The 17,712-nt window shown below is 41.3% G+C and overlaps 3 protein-coding genes across 3 annotated transcripts in view; 2 read left to right on the forward strand and 1 right to left on the reverse strand.

Moving 5' to 3' along the window:
• The window catches only part of LOC109472725 (alpha-N-acetylneuraminide alpha-2,8-sialyltransferase-like), a 6,936-nt gene extending 1,446 nt beyond the window's left edge, over positions 1-5,490 (forward strand). The window contains exons 3-7 of the mRNA XM_019772577.1: positions 953-1,094; positions 1,485-1,597; positions 2,705-2,797; positions 3,574-3,830; positions 4,535-5,490. Of these exons, the coding sequence (XP_019628136.1) occupies positions 953-1,094; positions 1,485-1,597; positions 2,705-2,797; positions 3,574-3,830; positions 4,535-4,770 (841 nt within the window). The 3' untranslated portion in view covers positions 4,771-5,490. The remainder of the gene's footprint in view (positions 1-952; positions 1,095-1,484; positions 1,598-2,704; positions 2,798-3,573; positions 3,831-4,534) is intronic.
• Positions 5,491-5,838: 348 nt separating this feature from the next.
• LOC109472729 (alcohol dehydrogenase [NADP(+)]-like) lies at positions 5,839-10,839 on the reverse strand. Its single transcript, XM_019772580.1, has 7 exons — positions 10,764-10,839; positions 10,271-10,380; positions 9,778-9,926; positions 9,113-9,311; positions 8,755-8,871; positions 7,858-8,046; positions 5,839-6,076 (listed from the first exon to the last, which is right to left on the reverse strand). The coding sequence occupies exons 2-7, from the start codon at positions 10,352-10,354 to the stop codon at positions 5,867-5,869; spliced, it is 948 nt and encodes a 315-aa protein (XP_019628139.1). The 5' UTR covers positions 10,355-10,380; positions 10,764-10,839; the 3' UTR covers positions 5,839-5,866.
• A 2,906-nt stretch (positions 10,840-13,745) lies between these two features.
• Positions 13,746-17,712, forward strand: part of LOC109472545 — a 49,916-nt gene continuing 45,949 nt past the window's right edge. The window contains exon 1 of the mRNA XM_019772329.1: positions 13,746-14,198. Within this exon, the coding sequence (XP_019627888.1) occupies positions 14,117-14,198 (82 nt within the window). The 5' untranslated portion in view covers positions 13,746-14,116. The remainder of the gene's footprint in view (positions 14,199-17,712) is intronic.

A 17,712-nucleotide genomic window follows, 5' to 3' on the forward strand; every position in this document is an offset into this window, starting at 1 on the left:
CGAATGGTCACATATGTATATACTGTGCAGATATATCACGATTGAAGTCTGTAAATTGTTAAGATAATTGCTTCAAAGACGGTCAGAACTATTTTTTAATTTACATGATCGGAGTCTATTGACAAAGACTCTTATTGGGACCTCTACCGGTAGAATCGCCAACTCTACAGATCAGAGTCTGTATATATCTATTATTTTTCTCATTTTACCCCATAGATTTACCCAGAGTCGTGCGGTGCTAAACAGTACTTACGATTCCAACACTAAGACGTTTTACGGTAGCGCCGGTGCGGTGGTGAACAACAGCGACATTATGAAGTTGTACAGTAACTCCCGAGTCGTGCAGCCTCCAGCGACAATACTACAACTACTGAATAACATCCAGGCAGCCAGGTGGAACTTTAACGACAGTGCTATTCATAATCTCAGGTAGACTAACCTTACTAATTTGTTAACTGATATTTACTACACATTCTGAAAGGGTTAACATAACAGGTGACTTATGAAGATGTTAAACCTGAGACTAGACCGTAAGGTTTGAACCACTCACTGCACCGGGATGGACCCTCTCTCTTTTCTGCCAGGGATTCGAACCCAGAACCTTCAGATTCTGAGTCATGAATAACCCTAACTACAAAGTAGTGAAACTAAAGACATATCTATTGAACTGATAAAGCGTAAGGTGTCCCTAAAGGTATGCACACTTCAGATATAGAATTGTTCTGGCTTGAGAATGCTTTGGTCCATTTCTTCATGAATGAAAAAAAAAGTAGCTCGGTCTAAAAGGCTAATTGCTTTTACAGAGTCGAATATGGTACAATACAATGATAGGCAACAAATAATCACTGTCTGAAAAATTATGATTATTATCAATAATTATACTTCTACGCTTGTTATTATGAGGTTTGATTTTTATATGATATACTAGTATCTACTAACATTCCTCCCACAGGTCCCGGTTAGAAAACGCCACTCGTACCAACGAACAGTTTATCCTGACGCGGCAAAACGCTCCTTTAAACACCGACATCAACTTCTCGGCCCAAAACGGAAAATTCACCATCACGGAGCGGATATTCGCCGCGGAACCAGCGGTAATTATAACACCAAGCCTCTTGTTATGCTTACCAGAACACCGCTTCGCAGAAGGAAAATATTGTTTTCGTTCCGTTTCTTCTTCTCCAACACATAAGGTCAATGACCTTGACCAGACGCCTGTCACCAAGGTAACTGGTGCTGTAGCAGACACCATGTGGTGTTGGATTACATTACGTGGCAAGTTGGAGGTGCTGGTCACCATATACATGTATTAGTATATGAGTGCGTGAGTAAGAATAAACAGAGCAGTAGTTCGTTGGGCTAGACCATTTGAAAGTAAACGTTATGTTTTTTTCATAATGCACGATTATGGATACAATAAGAAAACTGTGTATTTTGTCTTGAATGTTGTCAGGTAATGTCTTCACGATTTCTTGTTTCTTCAGACGTCTCCTCTGACGAACAGAACGTTCGAGACGTGCAGTCTTGTAGGGAACAGCGGGCTTCTCAAAGGGAGTGGGTGTGGCCGGGAGATTGATAAGTCAGACTTCATCATCAGGTGGGAACAGTTTCATTCTAAAAGTGTAAAAGTGTGGAGTTGTTTAGTTACAATCTAAAGGTTCTGGGGTAAAGAATAAGAGTAAAATATTTTCCAGTGAAAATAAAGGTGAAGAATCTCTTGTTCGAATCGTTTGTATTTTAGACTTACTCCACATAAACTCTAGGTTCATTCAAACATACACATTAATTTTATGGATGACATCCTCTGAAGACCCCCAAAGTAGTGCGCGCGGGCGAATAAAAAAAATTCCTTAAGTTGTTCCTGTCCTGCTCTACTCCACAGTTCTTCATTTCGGATCTTCTCCGGCCATCTGATGTTGTATATGCGTCTGAGGCAGTTGTTAATGAACGTCTGTATCCTGTGTTGTGTTGTGTTGACTTGTTCATTCTCCATGCCTCTGCCCCATGCTGTCTTGTATGATGTATAATAATTTTCGTTCCATACGACTGCCCGGCCGGGCCCCGGTTGGGCCGGGAAATGACTGCGCCTTCAGATCGGAAGTTGTTCAAGGTTGTAAATCTAGGGTTGTTCAGATAGAATCTAAAAGTCTAAACGTTGAGGTTTGTTTCTTAAAGTTAGAAACTGAAAGCCTAGGTATACGCCTTAGGTTGTTTCTTTAGAATCTAAATGTCTCAAAGTCTATGGTTGTTTACGTATGCTGAGGTCATATTTCCAAACCGGGGTCCGGCCGGGCTGTTTGCATCAACGAAAATGTAATAACCAATATCAAGAATATGAAACAAATAGTACTCATGATTAGTTTCTAAAATATCTGCCTACAATGAATGAATGAATGAATGAATGAATGGGACTTTATTTTCGCTTTCCCGCGCCCAGCCCGCGTGGGCTTATACGACACCGATTCAATAAATTATACATATACACATGAGAATCAAAGGTACAGATAACGGAATCCAAACAAAATATGAACACAAATAAGGGTAAGTTATATACAATAACGGTGAACAAAGTGAACTCATAGCAGATCGTAAATGTAAATAAACAAATCTGTACATAATGAACCAAGATCTCACGAAATAAATAAGGTAAATCAAACATAATAAGAGAAAACAAGTCATATCTGAGTTTCTGTTGATTGGACAGGTTTAACATGCCTCCAGTGATCTCCCATTGGAGAGAAGACATCGGAACTCGGACAAGTATGGTCACCACCAACATACACACCATCGTCAGCAGGTAAGTGTTTTTTTTTTATTGCAACATGTAATCACCAGACGTGGTGACGACACACTCAAGTTTTTATGAACTTATATTAGTGCCGCCACCAACACACGGGACAAATACATTACAAGACAATACTCATTTTCACCTGAGCGAAGTGAGGAAAGTCGTGTAAAGTGCCTTTCCCAAGGACACAAGATCGGTGGCATGTCAGGACTCGAACCCGGGACCTCTAGGTTCCGAGTCGCGCACTCTGCCGTTACGCCACACGACCCCACACAGGTAAGTGTTTGGTAATCTTCAAGCAGAAGACAGTATCAAACTGGCCAGGCAGTATCTATTCACCAGAATGGCCAATTCGATACGGTCTTTTGCCACCCTAGGATCTGCTTGGAGATTGTGTCTTCACTACTGAGTGGTCGATGCCATATATCCGATCGAACATTTTTCACTCTGAAGGCCATTACATACCATGTCAGAAGGAAAAGACTGGCGGAATAAACAAGAGGCGACGCAAATGTTTTTTACTGCACGTAATTACATATTAGAAAAAACTCTTCTCCACTAGAAAGAGCTCGTAATACGTTACAATTGTCCATCTAAGTCCAGTTTTATTACTAGCCGATTCAAGTTACCAAGGTGACCAATTATTTGAGTCACACATTCGTCATCACACTCATGCCACCCAAGCACCGTGCAGCCAAATATCCACATCTTGGCCAGCATTTCTTTTCTTTCTTTCTTTTTTTTTTTTTTTTTTTTTGATGACGAGAATCATTTTCACATCTCAGATTCCACCAGCTGCACCACAACATGGACTGGACTCAAGCCTTCCGGAACTTCATCCGGAACTGTAACCTCCAGTCCACACACATCCTCACTTTTCCCTTCAACGTCAGAGGAAACGGGGACTTCTTCTTAGATTTCCAAGAAACGCTGAAGAGGAACGGGATAAAGAACCAGGTGTTGATGAACCATCCCGACCACAGGAGGCTGGTCTCTGACTTCTGGGCAAAAGAGGGGCTAAATGAACCCACCCCTACTTCTGGTACGTGTCTTACACAAGGTCGCATAACACAGTATTTAGTAACTACACTAAACGAGTACCAAAAAGTAAACGACTCAGTATGAAAGTGTGTTTATATTGGTGAGAAATTTGTGGGTTGTGGGGGAATGATCGTTAGCTTTTTATATATGGCCGTTTTTTGTCGCTACCCTCCGTCGGTGGCCGGCGACCTTCTCTGGCTAATGGATGGTGTCTTGCCACCGAAAGGGATCTGCTTGGAGATTATAGCAAATAGCCACGCATTCAAGTACCAGAGTTATCAACCAAGGATTGAGGTGTTCAAGAATTCATTCTTTCCTAGAACTATCGCAGAGTGGAACTCACTGTCACCAAGTACAGTAGGGGCATTGTCAATAGATAGCTTTAAACAATGTCTAGAGCTAGAAGTTCAAGGGTTAGGTGTAACAAGTCGATCGGTGTAATATAGACAGCTGCCGCCGCGCCGCGTGCCTGCGAAGCTGGTGTGTTACGCCGAAAGGCGGTTATACCGGCTATACAGATACAGATACAGAACTCCGCATTTCCTTTCTATCTGTGGGCGTCTCTTTTTTAATATGCTAACGTAGGTCATGTATGTATAGTATTTGTATTTTTATATTGTAAACCTTTGTATGTGTCACACTGTATGTAATGTTTTCTGTATTTTTGTTAATAAAGTATTTTAAAAAAATTCTTTCTATCTGCAGGTTTCTACCTCGTTTCGGCAGCGCTGGCCTTCTGCAAGCACGTCCGGATCTTCGGGTTCTGGCCTTTCCTAACGAATCGCCAGGGGGCGCAAGTGGACTACCACTACACGCTGAACTACCTGCACAGGGACGGCGGCCTGACCAACTGGAACCACCGGATAGACAGGGAATTCTTCAAGCTTGTAGAGCTGTACAGGGACGGGGTCGTTGAACTGGTAACGGGCACTTGCAGATGATGGCACTTATAAACACTTTCCATCAAAGTACAACGGACATTGGATTTCAACATTTTAAGATGTTTCTAGTTCAACTAAGGACGTCCTACAGAAGGGCTTACAACTGATGACCTTATGAGAAATTAAGCGGAAAGCCAACACAGTGTAATCTTTATCGCCCGAGGTGCCAGCCTAAAGTCTTCTATACAAATAGAAAAAGTTGTACTTTTATAAAAGACTAGATTTTGTAGCAAGTGTTTTGTTGAATATTCTATTCTTGATTTTTGTACTGCGGCACCTACGTTTAAATTTGTCTATGTAATAACCAATGTAATAACCGTTCTAATCCGAGTATAGAACTGAATCTTGGACACACCAGCGATATGAAAAGATGACCGGCTTTACGTTGTATGATGTTTGTTTGGCCAGACAAAGCATGCCCTACATTTCCAATCCGTACAGTCAGATGGACAGTAGAAACTGGTTGTACGAGTATTGTACATAGCACTTCGGCAGAATGTCTCATATAAGGTCGTATTTGCGTATATAAGGTTATTAACATTCCCTCTGTAGTATCCAAATGTATATCATATCGGAAAAGATGCCATATGCAGCTGGCAAAATTTTGATGCAACGTTGACTAAACATCCAACGAAAACCGTGACAAATCAGGGTCTCGTGCCGGCCCAGTACGTTCTGCCGACGTGCTCCATGCCCGTAGCCAGGATTTTGAAAGGGGGGTTATTTCCTGCGTTTTTGAGAGGATTTCAGAGAAAAAAAATCAGAGAAAACTTTTTATTCATTGACAAATTAGGCAGTTTTTATACGATTCCAGGCCCCCTGATGATACGAATCAGTCCATCGAAAGAGAAATCTTGGACCTTTAGATAAAAAGTGGACCAAAAACTTTGAGCATTGTGGATCCGAACAACACCCCCCCTCCCCCCGTGTACACTATATGACATCCAGTAGATTTCTAGCGGGGACCAATCATAGGGCTGCTGACGCGTCACCGACTAGCGGCTATTAGCACCTTGTTTCATGTAAATGCCATGAACTCAACCAGAGCGCGTATATTATTCCCCCGGCTACGGGCATGTGGTCGGGAACAGGGGCGTCAGAAAGGCTCGTGGAACGGCCACTCCGGCACGTGATGGACCCAGTCCAGGTGAACAATCCGGAACGGGACGTCGAGTCCATCCAGGGTCGCCATTTCTTCTGACGTCAGCGCGAAGTCGAACAGCCGGATGTTCTGTTGGATCCTCGCCGGCGTGACGCTTTTCGGGATGACCACAGCACCGCGCTGGACTCCCCACCTCAGTACGACCTGCAACAACGTACTGTAAATGCATTTTTGTTCGTCAGGGATTTAACTTCGCGGTTTTCGCGAAGAGCCTTGCTTCGTGAAGTCATGTCCCTCGCGAACTGTTTACCGTATCGCTACACTCCCGTCTTCCAGGTTTCCATGTAACGTTACCTTACTACTACCCATAGAGCCAAGTATAACTATCCGTATTGTCTCAGCAGAAATAGACACAAATAAAAGTAGACCTGTCCAGTTCTTCAAGAAATGGAATATTTCTGCGCTAATGTTGAGTATCAGAATTATTTATACTGATAAAAATTATTTTATGAGACACCGAATCCAGTGTCAGGCCATGTCAACTGCGTACAAGAAATCTTAGCGTGCACGTCGCGGGGCCGCTTGCGACAGGAATACGTCTAAAATGCAGGCACATCCACAAATGTTTTGATCAAAAACAGAATTGCTGGGATCTGAAATGTTACTGGGTTCTCCTTAGCGGGAGTTGTATTTTTTTTATATTCCAACATCTAATCACAAGACGTGGTAACGGCACACTCAAGTTTTTCAACTTATATTAATGCCGCCACCAACACGGGACAATACATTACTCATTTTCACCTGAGCGAAGTGAGGAAAATCGTGTAAAGTGCCTTTCCCAAGGGCACAAGATCGGTGGCATGTCAGGACTCGGACCCGGGAAAACCAACATTTACACGACTTTCCTCACTTTACTCAGGTGAAAATGAGTATGTTTATTGTCGATCCGGAACACCCGATGAATCCAGGTACATCACTGACGATGAGTCCCTGTCTACACCACAAGTGTATTCTAGAATGCATTGTCCGTTCATGCGTTTGTCTTCTGCGTTGGCGGCGGCATAAAAATAAGTGAAAAAACTTGAGTGTGCAATCACCATGTATTGTGATTAATGTTGGAATTTAACAAAAACGAACATTTCTGTTATCGTGAAAGTTCATCTGTGTTGGTAGTTACATTAAAGGATGTAGGTGGCGCTTTTGTGGCGAGAACACAAGGTAGCAGGTCACAGACGCGGGTATAGAAAGTAGTGCAGCGAATATTCTTGAAGGCTGGGTAGAAAGCCTGATAAGAGCGTCAGCCAGATGTAAATTGTGCTGTGTGGTGTAGAAATGTATCGGGTTTGAGACTGTATGATTTGATTTGTAAAGGTTTTGCAGTTCGTGTATAAATGCGCCGTATTGTGCAACTGGCTTTCCGGGTGAGTCGGCTGCAGTTCAGGTCACGTCCGTAGGAGGCGATTTCAAAGTGTACGTTACGAGCAGATACGCCGACAGGATTTTTTGGTTTCTAGATATTTTGTAGTTTGTACCTTCTTCTCAAACATATTCGATTTTCGTATTTGTGAAGTGCACCCTGCTATAATTTTTACCGCGTCGAAGTGAGTCATCTTGGGGTCCTTAACTATAGAAATCCCCATAGGGCGAAAACTGTGTTCTGCTACCACAATCCCAAACGTGGCTAAGTTTGTATTCCCCTAAGAAAGTCGACCCCAGTGATGAACCGGGACGAGGGGGGATATAACCCCCCTGCTGTAATATCACCGATGCTTGCAAAACTATGTGGCCTACGGGCTACAGAAACAGAGAAAGGTGTGGGGAGGATTTCATCTCACCTGAGCCACAGACTTGCTGTATTTGTCTGCAGTTTAACACACATCACTAGCAGTAGACTAGCCCCTGCTGTAGTCTTATAAGTGCTTGCAAAACTGTGTGGCCCAATGGCTACAGAAACAGAGAAAGGTGTGGGGAGGATTTCATCCTACCTGAGCCACAGACTTGCCATATTTGTCTGCGATCGGCTTAAGTTTGGGGTCCTCCATGATGGAGGGGTCTCTGGGCTTGGTGGACGGTCTGTTAGGGTGGCACAGCGGACTGTAGGCCGTAAACACCAAACCCTTCTCTTGGGAAAACTGTAGCAGCTGTTTCTGGTTCAGGTAAGGATGGCACTCCACCTACACAAAATAACAGCCTCAAGTAAGGGTGGAATTCCACCTACACAAAGTAACAGTTACGAGTAAGCTGCCGATTCTACCGGCAGATAGGATGAGGTCTATTGCTTAACATATCCTAAAAGATTCAATAACATCACTGGTAGCTACTGATGACATCTAAATAGTCTGTGCTTGAACATAAATATCTTTTTATCCTGTACGGGTATGATATAGAACACCAAATGCAGACTGTTAACAGATCTGTACTCTCCGACCTGAGTTTCTGTTGACAGAGATTTCGGGATCTGTACTTCTAGAATGGCTTTTTCTGCCAGACGGATCTATATACCCTATTCTATTCTATTCTATTCTATTCTATTCTATTCTATTCTATTCTATTCTATTCTATTCTATTCTATTCTATTCTATTCTATTCTATTCTATTCTATTCTATATGATACTGGGCCTGCCTAGGGCATCCCGCCCTGGGTGCACAGCTATTGCGGCCGGCGGGGTGCGATGAATAAAAATGTGCATGAAAACAGAACGGAACATAAATTTGTGCGTTTTGTGCATGGCCGCAACTAGCATATATATATAACATACTAGTAGCAAAGGATGACTTTATCCATAACATTACATGTATTTAGCTGTATTCGATCTTAGTTCTAGTAGACAATACGAAATTCCCTGTACCTTCGTCGAGTTAATAAAGAAGCTATAACCCACCTGTATGACAGCAGGTTTGACCTTGGCGACATCGATGACAGCCTGGATCTGTTTACTGTTGAAGTTGGACAGCCCGATGTTCTTTAGCAGTCCAGCTTCTACACAAGCTTCAAGGGCCTGAAAACGACAAAGATTCAGGATAACGGTAAAGTCCCCAGGGGTCCATCCCAGTGTGAGTGGATCAAACCGATCAAGCTTGAAAACGCTACGGCATCAAAATATCATACAACAACCTATGACGAATGTGATGACCGTACGTACAAAACTGATGAGCCTTGGGGCGGTTAAACAGTTATACGAACAAACAAACAAACAAACAAACAAACAAACAAATAAACAAATAAATAAATAAACAAACCTTCCATGTGTCTGTAAAGGGGGTGTCGTCCCACATCATTTTCCCCTCGGCATCTTCCGGGAATACTGCGTCTCCTCTCTTGAACGCCATTGGCCAGTGGATGAGGTAGAGATCCAGGTAGTCTAGCCCCAGGCTCCTTAGGCTCCTCTCTACAGCGCCTCTGACGTCATCTGGGTGGTGGAAGGTGTTCCACAGTTTACTGAGGGATGAAAACACTGGGGTTTAGTTGGTTGTAGCCTTGTGTGCAGGCCTTTCGACGGCAAATGGTATTCTGTGGCGTTTTTCAAGTGGCTCGTTTACGCAATTTTTAGAAATATTGTAGATGCTGTTTAATATGTTTTTGTTTCAACCTTCCCTTGACTCAGTTCTTGTATATTATTACATGTATAGTATTTTGGTGGTATCTAATGCGTGCAACGTCTATGTTTTTGCCTTTTGTAAGACAAGTCAGACAGATACCAGTTAGTATTGCCAAAACAATACAATGTCTTCTATAGTAATATAAAATACGACTTACATGTAAACATGAGGTCCATATACACTAAAATAATTATTGCATTACTCTTACAAATTCAGATCAGTCTAGGTTAGACATTCTGTACAGAATATGACATCGATGTAGGATTTGTGATTTTAATAGCAATGTAGTTTTGATAGTTCCTTACCTAGTGATGAACATGTCTTCTCTCTTGACCACCCCTTCCTCGAACTTGACCTTCAGCCCAGCGCCTATCTCCGGCTCGTTCCCGTACTTGAAGGCGCAGTCGATGTGCCTGTAGCCGGCGTCGATGGCAGCTTTCACGGCTTCGGCTACCTATATAGCACGCAATGCTAATGTCACAATTCCAACATAAAAGTACGATATGTATAGGATAAACGACAACAAAACACACAAAAAAAGTTGAAAATCAAGAGTCCTACGACCTCACACCTTTGAAAAATGATGTTAACCTTTATGACTGTAAATGTCATTGATTATGCAAATAAGATCATTATTTGTATGAATTACATCAGTTATTCATATTTTCTACCCGATAACACTGACTGATATTAAGAAAGAAGGATATTCTAGCATTTCCTCATGAATTATGTATAAATGAAATGAGATGCTGGGAGGTAAAACAATAGCTAAGAAGTATGACTTGTTCAATAAGTTACCTCTGTTGGTCTTGACTGAGACGTGCCGAGACCGACCACAGGCATCTTCTGACCTGACGGAAGCTCCACGGTCGGTGCAGACATCTTGACCTTGAAGGACGAATCTTAACCTTGAAGGACAAATTATATACGTGTAACTAATAACAGACGTACACATGTAACTTACTGAAGCGAATGATGGAAAAAATATGTAGACATAGTAGCCATCGAAGACCCCTTGGGGATTAACCCATTTTTGTAGAATTTGCACAGAATTCTGAGGAATTCTAGCTGCAATTCCCAGAATTCTGCAGAATTCTACAGAATCATACTTCTTACATCATTTCTAACTATAGTTTACGATATTAGCCTATCATCTAGATGTAAGGTTGCTGAGATATGGGAATTAGTCCGAAATTAAACTGGGGGCTGTTATATAGTTATAGCAATAGCCATATAAGAGAAGTTGAATATATCGTTGACAAATTAAAGAAAAGGTCCAAAGCTAACTTACTGTAATAGAGTAGACAACTGTGCTTGTGTTTTGGTGTACGTGCAACCAAAAACGTGACCTGGGCAACCCGACTAGCAGGTTTTTACACTTCCGTAATCGTCACACAAAGACTCCCATCATTCAATGCGACTTGCAACTCGATAGATCGGTTATTTGGAAGTATTGTTTTGGGTGGCTGTCAATGGATACTACATGTAGTATTCCTACGCCAATGGATACTGCCTTGCACCGTATGATCTGCTTGGAGATTAGCTGACCAAATTTGTAAAAGTTTCACATATTTTGAAGTACATGTATCAACATATGAAATTAGTGTTTTGGCATATCTTTTTCTAGTCTGTATCAATCTGTATCTGAAAAACAGGTCACAGTCTAAATCTGAAATCTGCAGAACTGAAACTAACTTGATTCCTGCGGGCCACCCCTCTTAAGCCTCACTAATGGAATCGTCCTAAACGGAAGTGAAACTTGAGTGCAGGGAAGTTCCGCGCGGTAAACAAAAATGGCACGTTTTACAAAACTTTCCGGGTTTTCTAAACACATGGACTTCACCTTAGCTTTTCCAAAGGGCAGGGAATATAACATACCTACTGAAGACATTCAGGTAAGTCGTGTTATCTTTGTTTAGGATGTAGATCGTGCAGAAATGGCCTAGACTCGTGTACTAAGGGGTTTCCGGGATATCACATGAAGCATCATTTTGCAAAAATATTCCTGCATATCTCGACCGTTTCAACTCCCAAGGTCTTGGTCGCCCTATATGTAATGCCTTGAAGTATCTAGCCATAGTAGCGAACTCCAGCTTCTTAGAATATCGGACGTACATATTGTTTCAAAGTGTATACTGTCATGCCTGATATTATGATATGGTAAGAGTCATTTTCTGCAATTCTAAATGTAATTCGCATGAGGGCACTGCTGTACTGTTCCCCCACTTGCCATGATGCTGACTATAGTCTCCAAGCAGATGTTTGGAATCTCGTAACGTTGTTCTGAGCTCGGCCTCCACCCCATTTTTGTTGCAAACAGGCCCCTCTAAGTTTGTACTTTTCCACTCTCTTTTTAAAAATCTTTTTGCCTCCCTAAGAACCAAGAAATTTTAATTTCTTCTTAAGGCCACAACAATTCAATTTGATGATTCACAGATTTACTCGCTTAATTTTTTCCGAATGAAAAAAAAAATTTCAACCTCTGAATCAACTCCGAAAATGCTCATATTTTGGCCTCAACAGTTGAAAGAAATCCATTCTCTTCAGAGTTGTTACAGTTTTTCCATCTATCAATGCAGTGGTTTGATCAAAAGTTTGACTTAAATTATAAACCAGACTGGTATGTTGACTTCATGGCTCCTATCCAGCCATCTATCCAATCCTATAGCATTTGGGGCTGTCATAAGGTCTGTTTTTATTTATTTTTCCCCTGTCACTTCATATATTTTCTGAAAAGATCCAAGAACCAACAAATCAAATTAGTGTGACCAAAAAGATGGTTTGGCCTCAACAATGAACTTGATCTTTCTCAAGTGCTTTTTATTGAAAAAAAAAAGGTTTCAATTTCAAGTCAATCAATCAAACCGTGATATTTCCCAGTTTTCTATTATTCTGTCTATCTGAACATTTTGCACCTGCTATGCCAGACATCTTGACATGGCCACTTCACACTTTTTCAATGCCTCTGCCCTACAGCAGAACAATTCACTGCTACTTCAGACTCCTCTTCTCTACATCCTATTTCTCACTTTTCTATTATACAGAAAATCTACTCCAGTCATGAACAAAGGTGAGGGGGGTACAAACTCAGTCAAGTTCAATTTGTCCATTCTCGGGTTACAGAAACGAACACTTATGAAGGGGCAAATCAACTTGATGGCGGAAAGTTTGCACACGCAATTTCAGGTAGTGAACATACCAGTAGTCAGATACAAGTTTTCTTCCCAACCCTCTGTTTTTCTTGTCTTCCCTTTGCTGAATTTTTGGGCTGTTGTTATATGAAGAATTTTTCAATAAAAGATGTTCAGGATAAGAAGTAACGTTCTAATTAAACTTTAAAGTGAGTAATTACAATTCATGAAGAGTTTCCAGACAATGCTGAATGCTGAATTAAAGCAACCTGCTACATGGTGAATTAAAATGGCTTGTTACACCTCACAGTAAAAGCCATGCAGAGCCTCAGTCTTTGGTACAGAAAAGCCTAATTGTCAGTATGGGGATAGTGAATTTAATTTTTTAGTTCAATGCCCATTACAACAACACACGTACAGCTGGTACAATTTTATATCAGAATTTAGGTTGGAAACTTGAACCTACCACTGTTATATATACATATATATATATGGGTCGTGCATATCTGGTTTCACCCACTCTCAAAGTGTCTGGGAATGTGGTCGGCTTTTTATCGACAAGGCCACATTCTAGTTCACATGCAGGGCTTTAATTAGACCAGTGTCCCTGTGTTACTGGTTTTGTCACGGAACCAATTTAATTTCTTTAATAGTGGTGTGTAGTCTCAGTTGCGAGCGTGGTCCAGTGGCTAGTGACCTTGCCCCTGGACCAAGAGGTCATGAGCTTGAATCCCGACTGCTGTAAGTTGCTCATCCATATACACTGGAAAGGGATGTAGACTTGTAGTTCTTAGGACATTATGTTAACGAACGTGCTCCACTGGACTTGTCAAAAAGAGCTCTAGAGGAGAATTTCAGTTACAGTCAATTAACATGTGAACTAAATGGTTCAAGATCACTTTTACTCTCTTGGTTCTTACTTATCTCACTTGATTTTCAAAAAATTTAAATCATCTCGATGTTAGGTCCAGCTCAACATTTCATGTGTTGTAGCATTTTGTACATCTGTCTAGTGGTTTGCATTTTCACCTGAACAAGGAGTTTAAAATACCTCACAGCACCTGTAAGAAATAAATTGTACACCCCTGCTCTAGAATAGACTCTCCCTTCCTTTTGATTGACAGGAGGGGCGGAGCTTACCTCACCGGTACAACAATGGGCCTCCCCTGGACCGTTAGCGCACTTATTGATTGAGAATGGGCTTGCATGTTTGGCTAACCTCATGCCCCCTTCCCGTATTATAGCTGGCAGAACTGACCGATCACAAGGTGGCTGGGGTTAGTTGTACTCTATTCTTCCAAAGACTCTCTGGAATGGAGTGTACTACTACGCTGTGTTTTGGGACTTGTTCTTGGCAGAGCCAGAGGATCTAGTCTGGAGCAGACACCTAAAGACTGTTGCTAGTTTACAACAAGTTGGTTTTAAACTCTGGCCGGCAAGGCATGTTAGCAAGCCGCCCGCTGTCAGAGCTGAAAATTGACATTTCACGCTGAATCGAGGGTTGGCTTCAGGAATGTCTGTATCGCCAAGGCGGCCCTGGATGCCCCAGAACTATGCAGGACAGGGCGGCAGTGTCGCAGGGACCAGGCCTGGAGGTAAAGTGGCTGCTTGGCATTTCACCTAACGTCAACACATGTGCTTCTGTTATGACTGAGCTATCACATCCGTACACTACCCGCATGTGTGCTTGCATAGACAACTGTCGTATCAGGAATAGTCCGATTTTTTGCCCGTTTCCGCGTGCTTTCGACGCAGTTTCGTACAAGACTGCAGAAGAATGGCCGGGTGGTAGTTGCCAAATAGATGACGTATTTTATGCGGCAGTGAAACGATCATTACCAAGTTAAACGCCAGGTTTGTTTGAGGATGACCTTTGTTCCGATAGTTATCGCCGGCACGGAAAGTTTGCCAGCTCTCGGAGACAAAACCCATGCAGAAGTATGAGCAAACATGGCCGCTAGGACTTTAAGTCCTCGGACAATACTTTTTCTAACCGTTATATATCAAGTACAGGTAGCTATTGAGGAGTAACCGAATAAGTGCACTTGAAAAAGAAGCTTTCTGTTCTTATACAGTGTGATTTTATACCTTAAGAGTTGAAATTTCTAATTTCTTGAGGTCAGTTAAAGCTAGGTCAGTCACCAAGTGTTCAACAAACGACTTTCTTATCACAAAGCGGGTTTTAAATATTGAATTGTTTATTCAAGAGTGTTATTGTCTGCAGTGATTGTCCTCTGCTTAGGGGTTACCTAGGCTTCTCTTTGTTTTGAGTGTAATTTGTGGCAGTTAGGGCCCAATAACGTAGTTTTAAATGGACACGGCATACATTTTCTTGCTGCCAATGCTTTTGTATAAGCTTAGGAAGGAAGGCAACTATTAGAATGTAGTGGTATGTTTTCTGTTCAGTGGTTTGAGTGGTAGGTTCTGCTTGGGTATGTTTTGATATTCTACACCGCAGCTATTGTTAGGCTTTTAACGGTCGTGCCTGCAAAGTCTCAAGGACTTTTGCGGAGTAACGGACAATATGCTCGCTTGTTTCTCATCTTAACAGCCTGGCAAACGGCGCCAATGTTCGTTCTGAACCTCCGGACTAGTTTACAAAAGTAGAAATCGTGCCGGGCTCTTTAGATATGTGTGTTGAGGTAAATAGTCGTTGAAAAGACAGTGTTTGTTCGGAGGGGTCTACCTGTGGTATTTGGGTAATCTGATCTCATGGTCTGTTAAACACACTGACAGGGGAACCTCACAATGTGGGGCTTTCTCAATTTAACTGTAGGTTTGTTGGTACAGGCACAAAATTATGTGTCTTGTCAAGCCAATTAAAATTAACAGCAGCAGCCCTCTCAAAGCAAGCCGGTAACAGGCGAAAATCACCGCCTACTCAAATTTTTACACCGCCTACTTTCGTGTAAATTTAAGAAAACATTGTAGTCTCCATTACAAACCCCTTCATGGCTCGCCTGCTACTTTCTTATTTCAGCCACCTACTCTAGATTTTTCTGAGAAGGCTGAGCAGCCATGAATTTTTTCATTTACTGTTTATTTATTTGTAATAACAAGTTGTAAATTCTATAGGAAGTGTATAGGCCCACATTTTAATTTAAGAAATTGTCTACATCCAAATTGTAGGCTTAGGAAGTGTATAGATCCATATTTTTTGTTAAAGAAATTGCTTACAATTTAGATCCAAATTGTGGGTTTAGTAAGTCTATAGGTCCTCTTGATTTGTTTGAATAACAGAGCATTTGCAATGTCAATGTGTTATGATTCAGAAAGAGGAACAAGAAATACCTATTCCAAGCACAATATAGGTCTAGTTTTCAATGTTTACTGGCCTAATCCAAAGAGAAGCCAACAGAATATATGAAAAGCATGACAAAATGCCTAAAAACCTCCAAAGAAACATCTTAAAACATGCCTAGCCTCTGCTTGGAAGAGTACCCAATCTAATCAATCTGCTAAATGTGCAGCAGAAATCTATCCGTTATTCCCCAGGGAAAACTAACATGTCAGTCATTCCACTCTTATCATTAATTGGCTCCTTCTTATCTCTCTCTAATCAAGTAGAATCAACACTTGGTAGGTATGAGGAAGAGGCAGTCCAAAAAAAAACTGGACAGGGCTCTAAATACGTTTCTGCATACCTGCACTTAAAATTTGGATGAATCTGAGAAGATATACCTAGAATTTGAAAATTGACGAGGTCATATTAAAATTAAGAAAAAGATCATATTCATAGGAAGAAACAGAATGTATTGCATCTGTGAGAAACTTGATAATTGTACATATGGGCATTCATGATATTTGCACACGTCTCTCCTATAGCACTTTAGTTGAATGCCTCGTTCAAGGTCTTGTTTGCATATATAAGGATGACATACCATGTATAGTTTTCAAATGTTGTGTCAGAAAACTTATCGATTCTGATGCAACGTTGACTAAACATTCAGCAAAAACCATGAAAAATCTGGGTTTCGTGCATGCGCAGGTGCAGTATGTTCTGCCAATGTGCTAATACTACTAGTAAACATAGTAACATCTGTGTCCATAATATCACCAGGGTCCATAATATCGCCACCTTGAGAAAAAGTGTGCTTAAAGATATTTTTACTGCAAAATACCCTAGGTATGTACATTTGAAGTGTGCAGGAGTGCATACCAAAAGTATGTTGCAGTAAAATTATCTTAATTGGCGATATTATTATTATGGACCCTGGTGATATTATGGACACGGATCTTACATGGATGTCATCCATAAAATTTCATTGCCGTGGCCTAAAAGACAAGTATGTGGGTGGAAGGATGCTTAACAGGTGTCACAAACAATGTCAGAGTGGAATTCACCTTAAACCCTATTTAGAGAGGGGGTCTGCATGGGGGTTCCCAACAACAATAAGTCTTTATGCTAAAATCAGTAGAACCTGTTATATATCAAGGACTTTATATAGGATTCTACATTATGCTTTGTTACATACATGTCTTAATAATAATTATGCTTAGTTCAAGGAAGAGAATTACACAGAATTTGTCACCTTGCTTCAGGTTATATGAATAAGTCAGAATTACAGTGTATAAAACAGTCAGGTAAATTTCTTCTAGGTTGTGTTACAAGAATTGAAACATATATAGAGCTTGAGTTTGAAAAAATGGATGCATAATTATTGAAGCCTTTTGAAGGCTAGAAAGGGACATTATTAGGACAGCTTTAAAATTCTGTCAAGGCATTGCGTAATACTCTTGTAAAATGGGTCACTTGCCTTTCCTGTCATCTTTACAAGCCTTTTGGCATTATTTGATAAAGATTAAGACCATAATCCTGCTCATTGTACATTTTTTTCAGTTTGTGAAAGCCAATTGTCCACTTGAGGCTGTTGTAACAATTACTGCTATTGAGCACTAGTTACTGAGCTATTCTAGTCTTTAAATTCTTTTTGCACCTCCTTGGTCCGACCATGGAGCTACATGTACATGTATTATTTGAGAATGATAGCTCCATGGTCTGAGACTAACTAGGCTGACCTAGGTTGCCTGTAGTCTCCACCAGACTCCTTTGCAGGCTGAATGAATAGTAGAAATCGGCTAAGGGGAACATCATTGGCCAGAGGAGTT

This window comes from Branchiostoma belcheri, unplaced genomic scaffold, assembly GCF_001625305.1.
Source record: "Branchiostoma belcheri isolate BF01 breed outbred unplaced genomic scaffold, Haploidv18h27 scaffold28, whole genome shotgun sequence".
Classification (NCBI taxonomy): Eukaryota; Metazoa; Chordata; class Leptocardii; order Amphioxiformes; family Branchiostomatidae; genus Branchiostoma; species Branchiostoma belcheri.

Coding starts and splice junctions, on each gene's coding strand:
- LOC109472729 (XM_019772580.1), bottom strand. CDS start 10,354: ATGTCTGCACCGACCGTGGAGCTTCCGTCAGGTCAGAAGATGCCTGTG. Junction 9,927..10,270: donor CTCAGTCAAGACCAACAGAG/GTAACTTATTGA, acceptor CGTGCTATATAG/GTAGCCGAAGCCGTGAAAGC. Junction 6,077..7,857: donor ATGGCAAGTCTGTGGCTCAG/GTAGGATGAAAT, acceptor ACGTTGTTGCAG/GTCGTACTGAGGTGGGGAGT.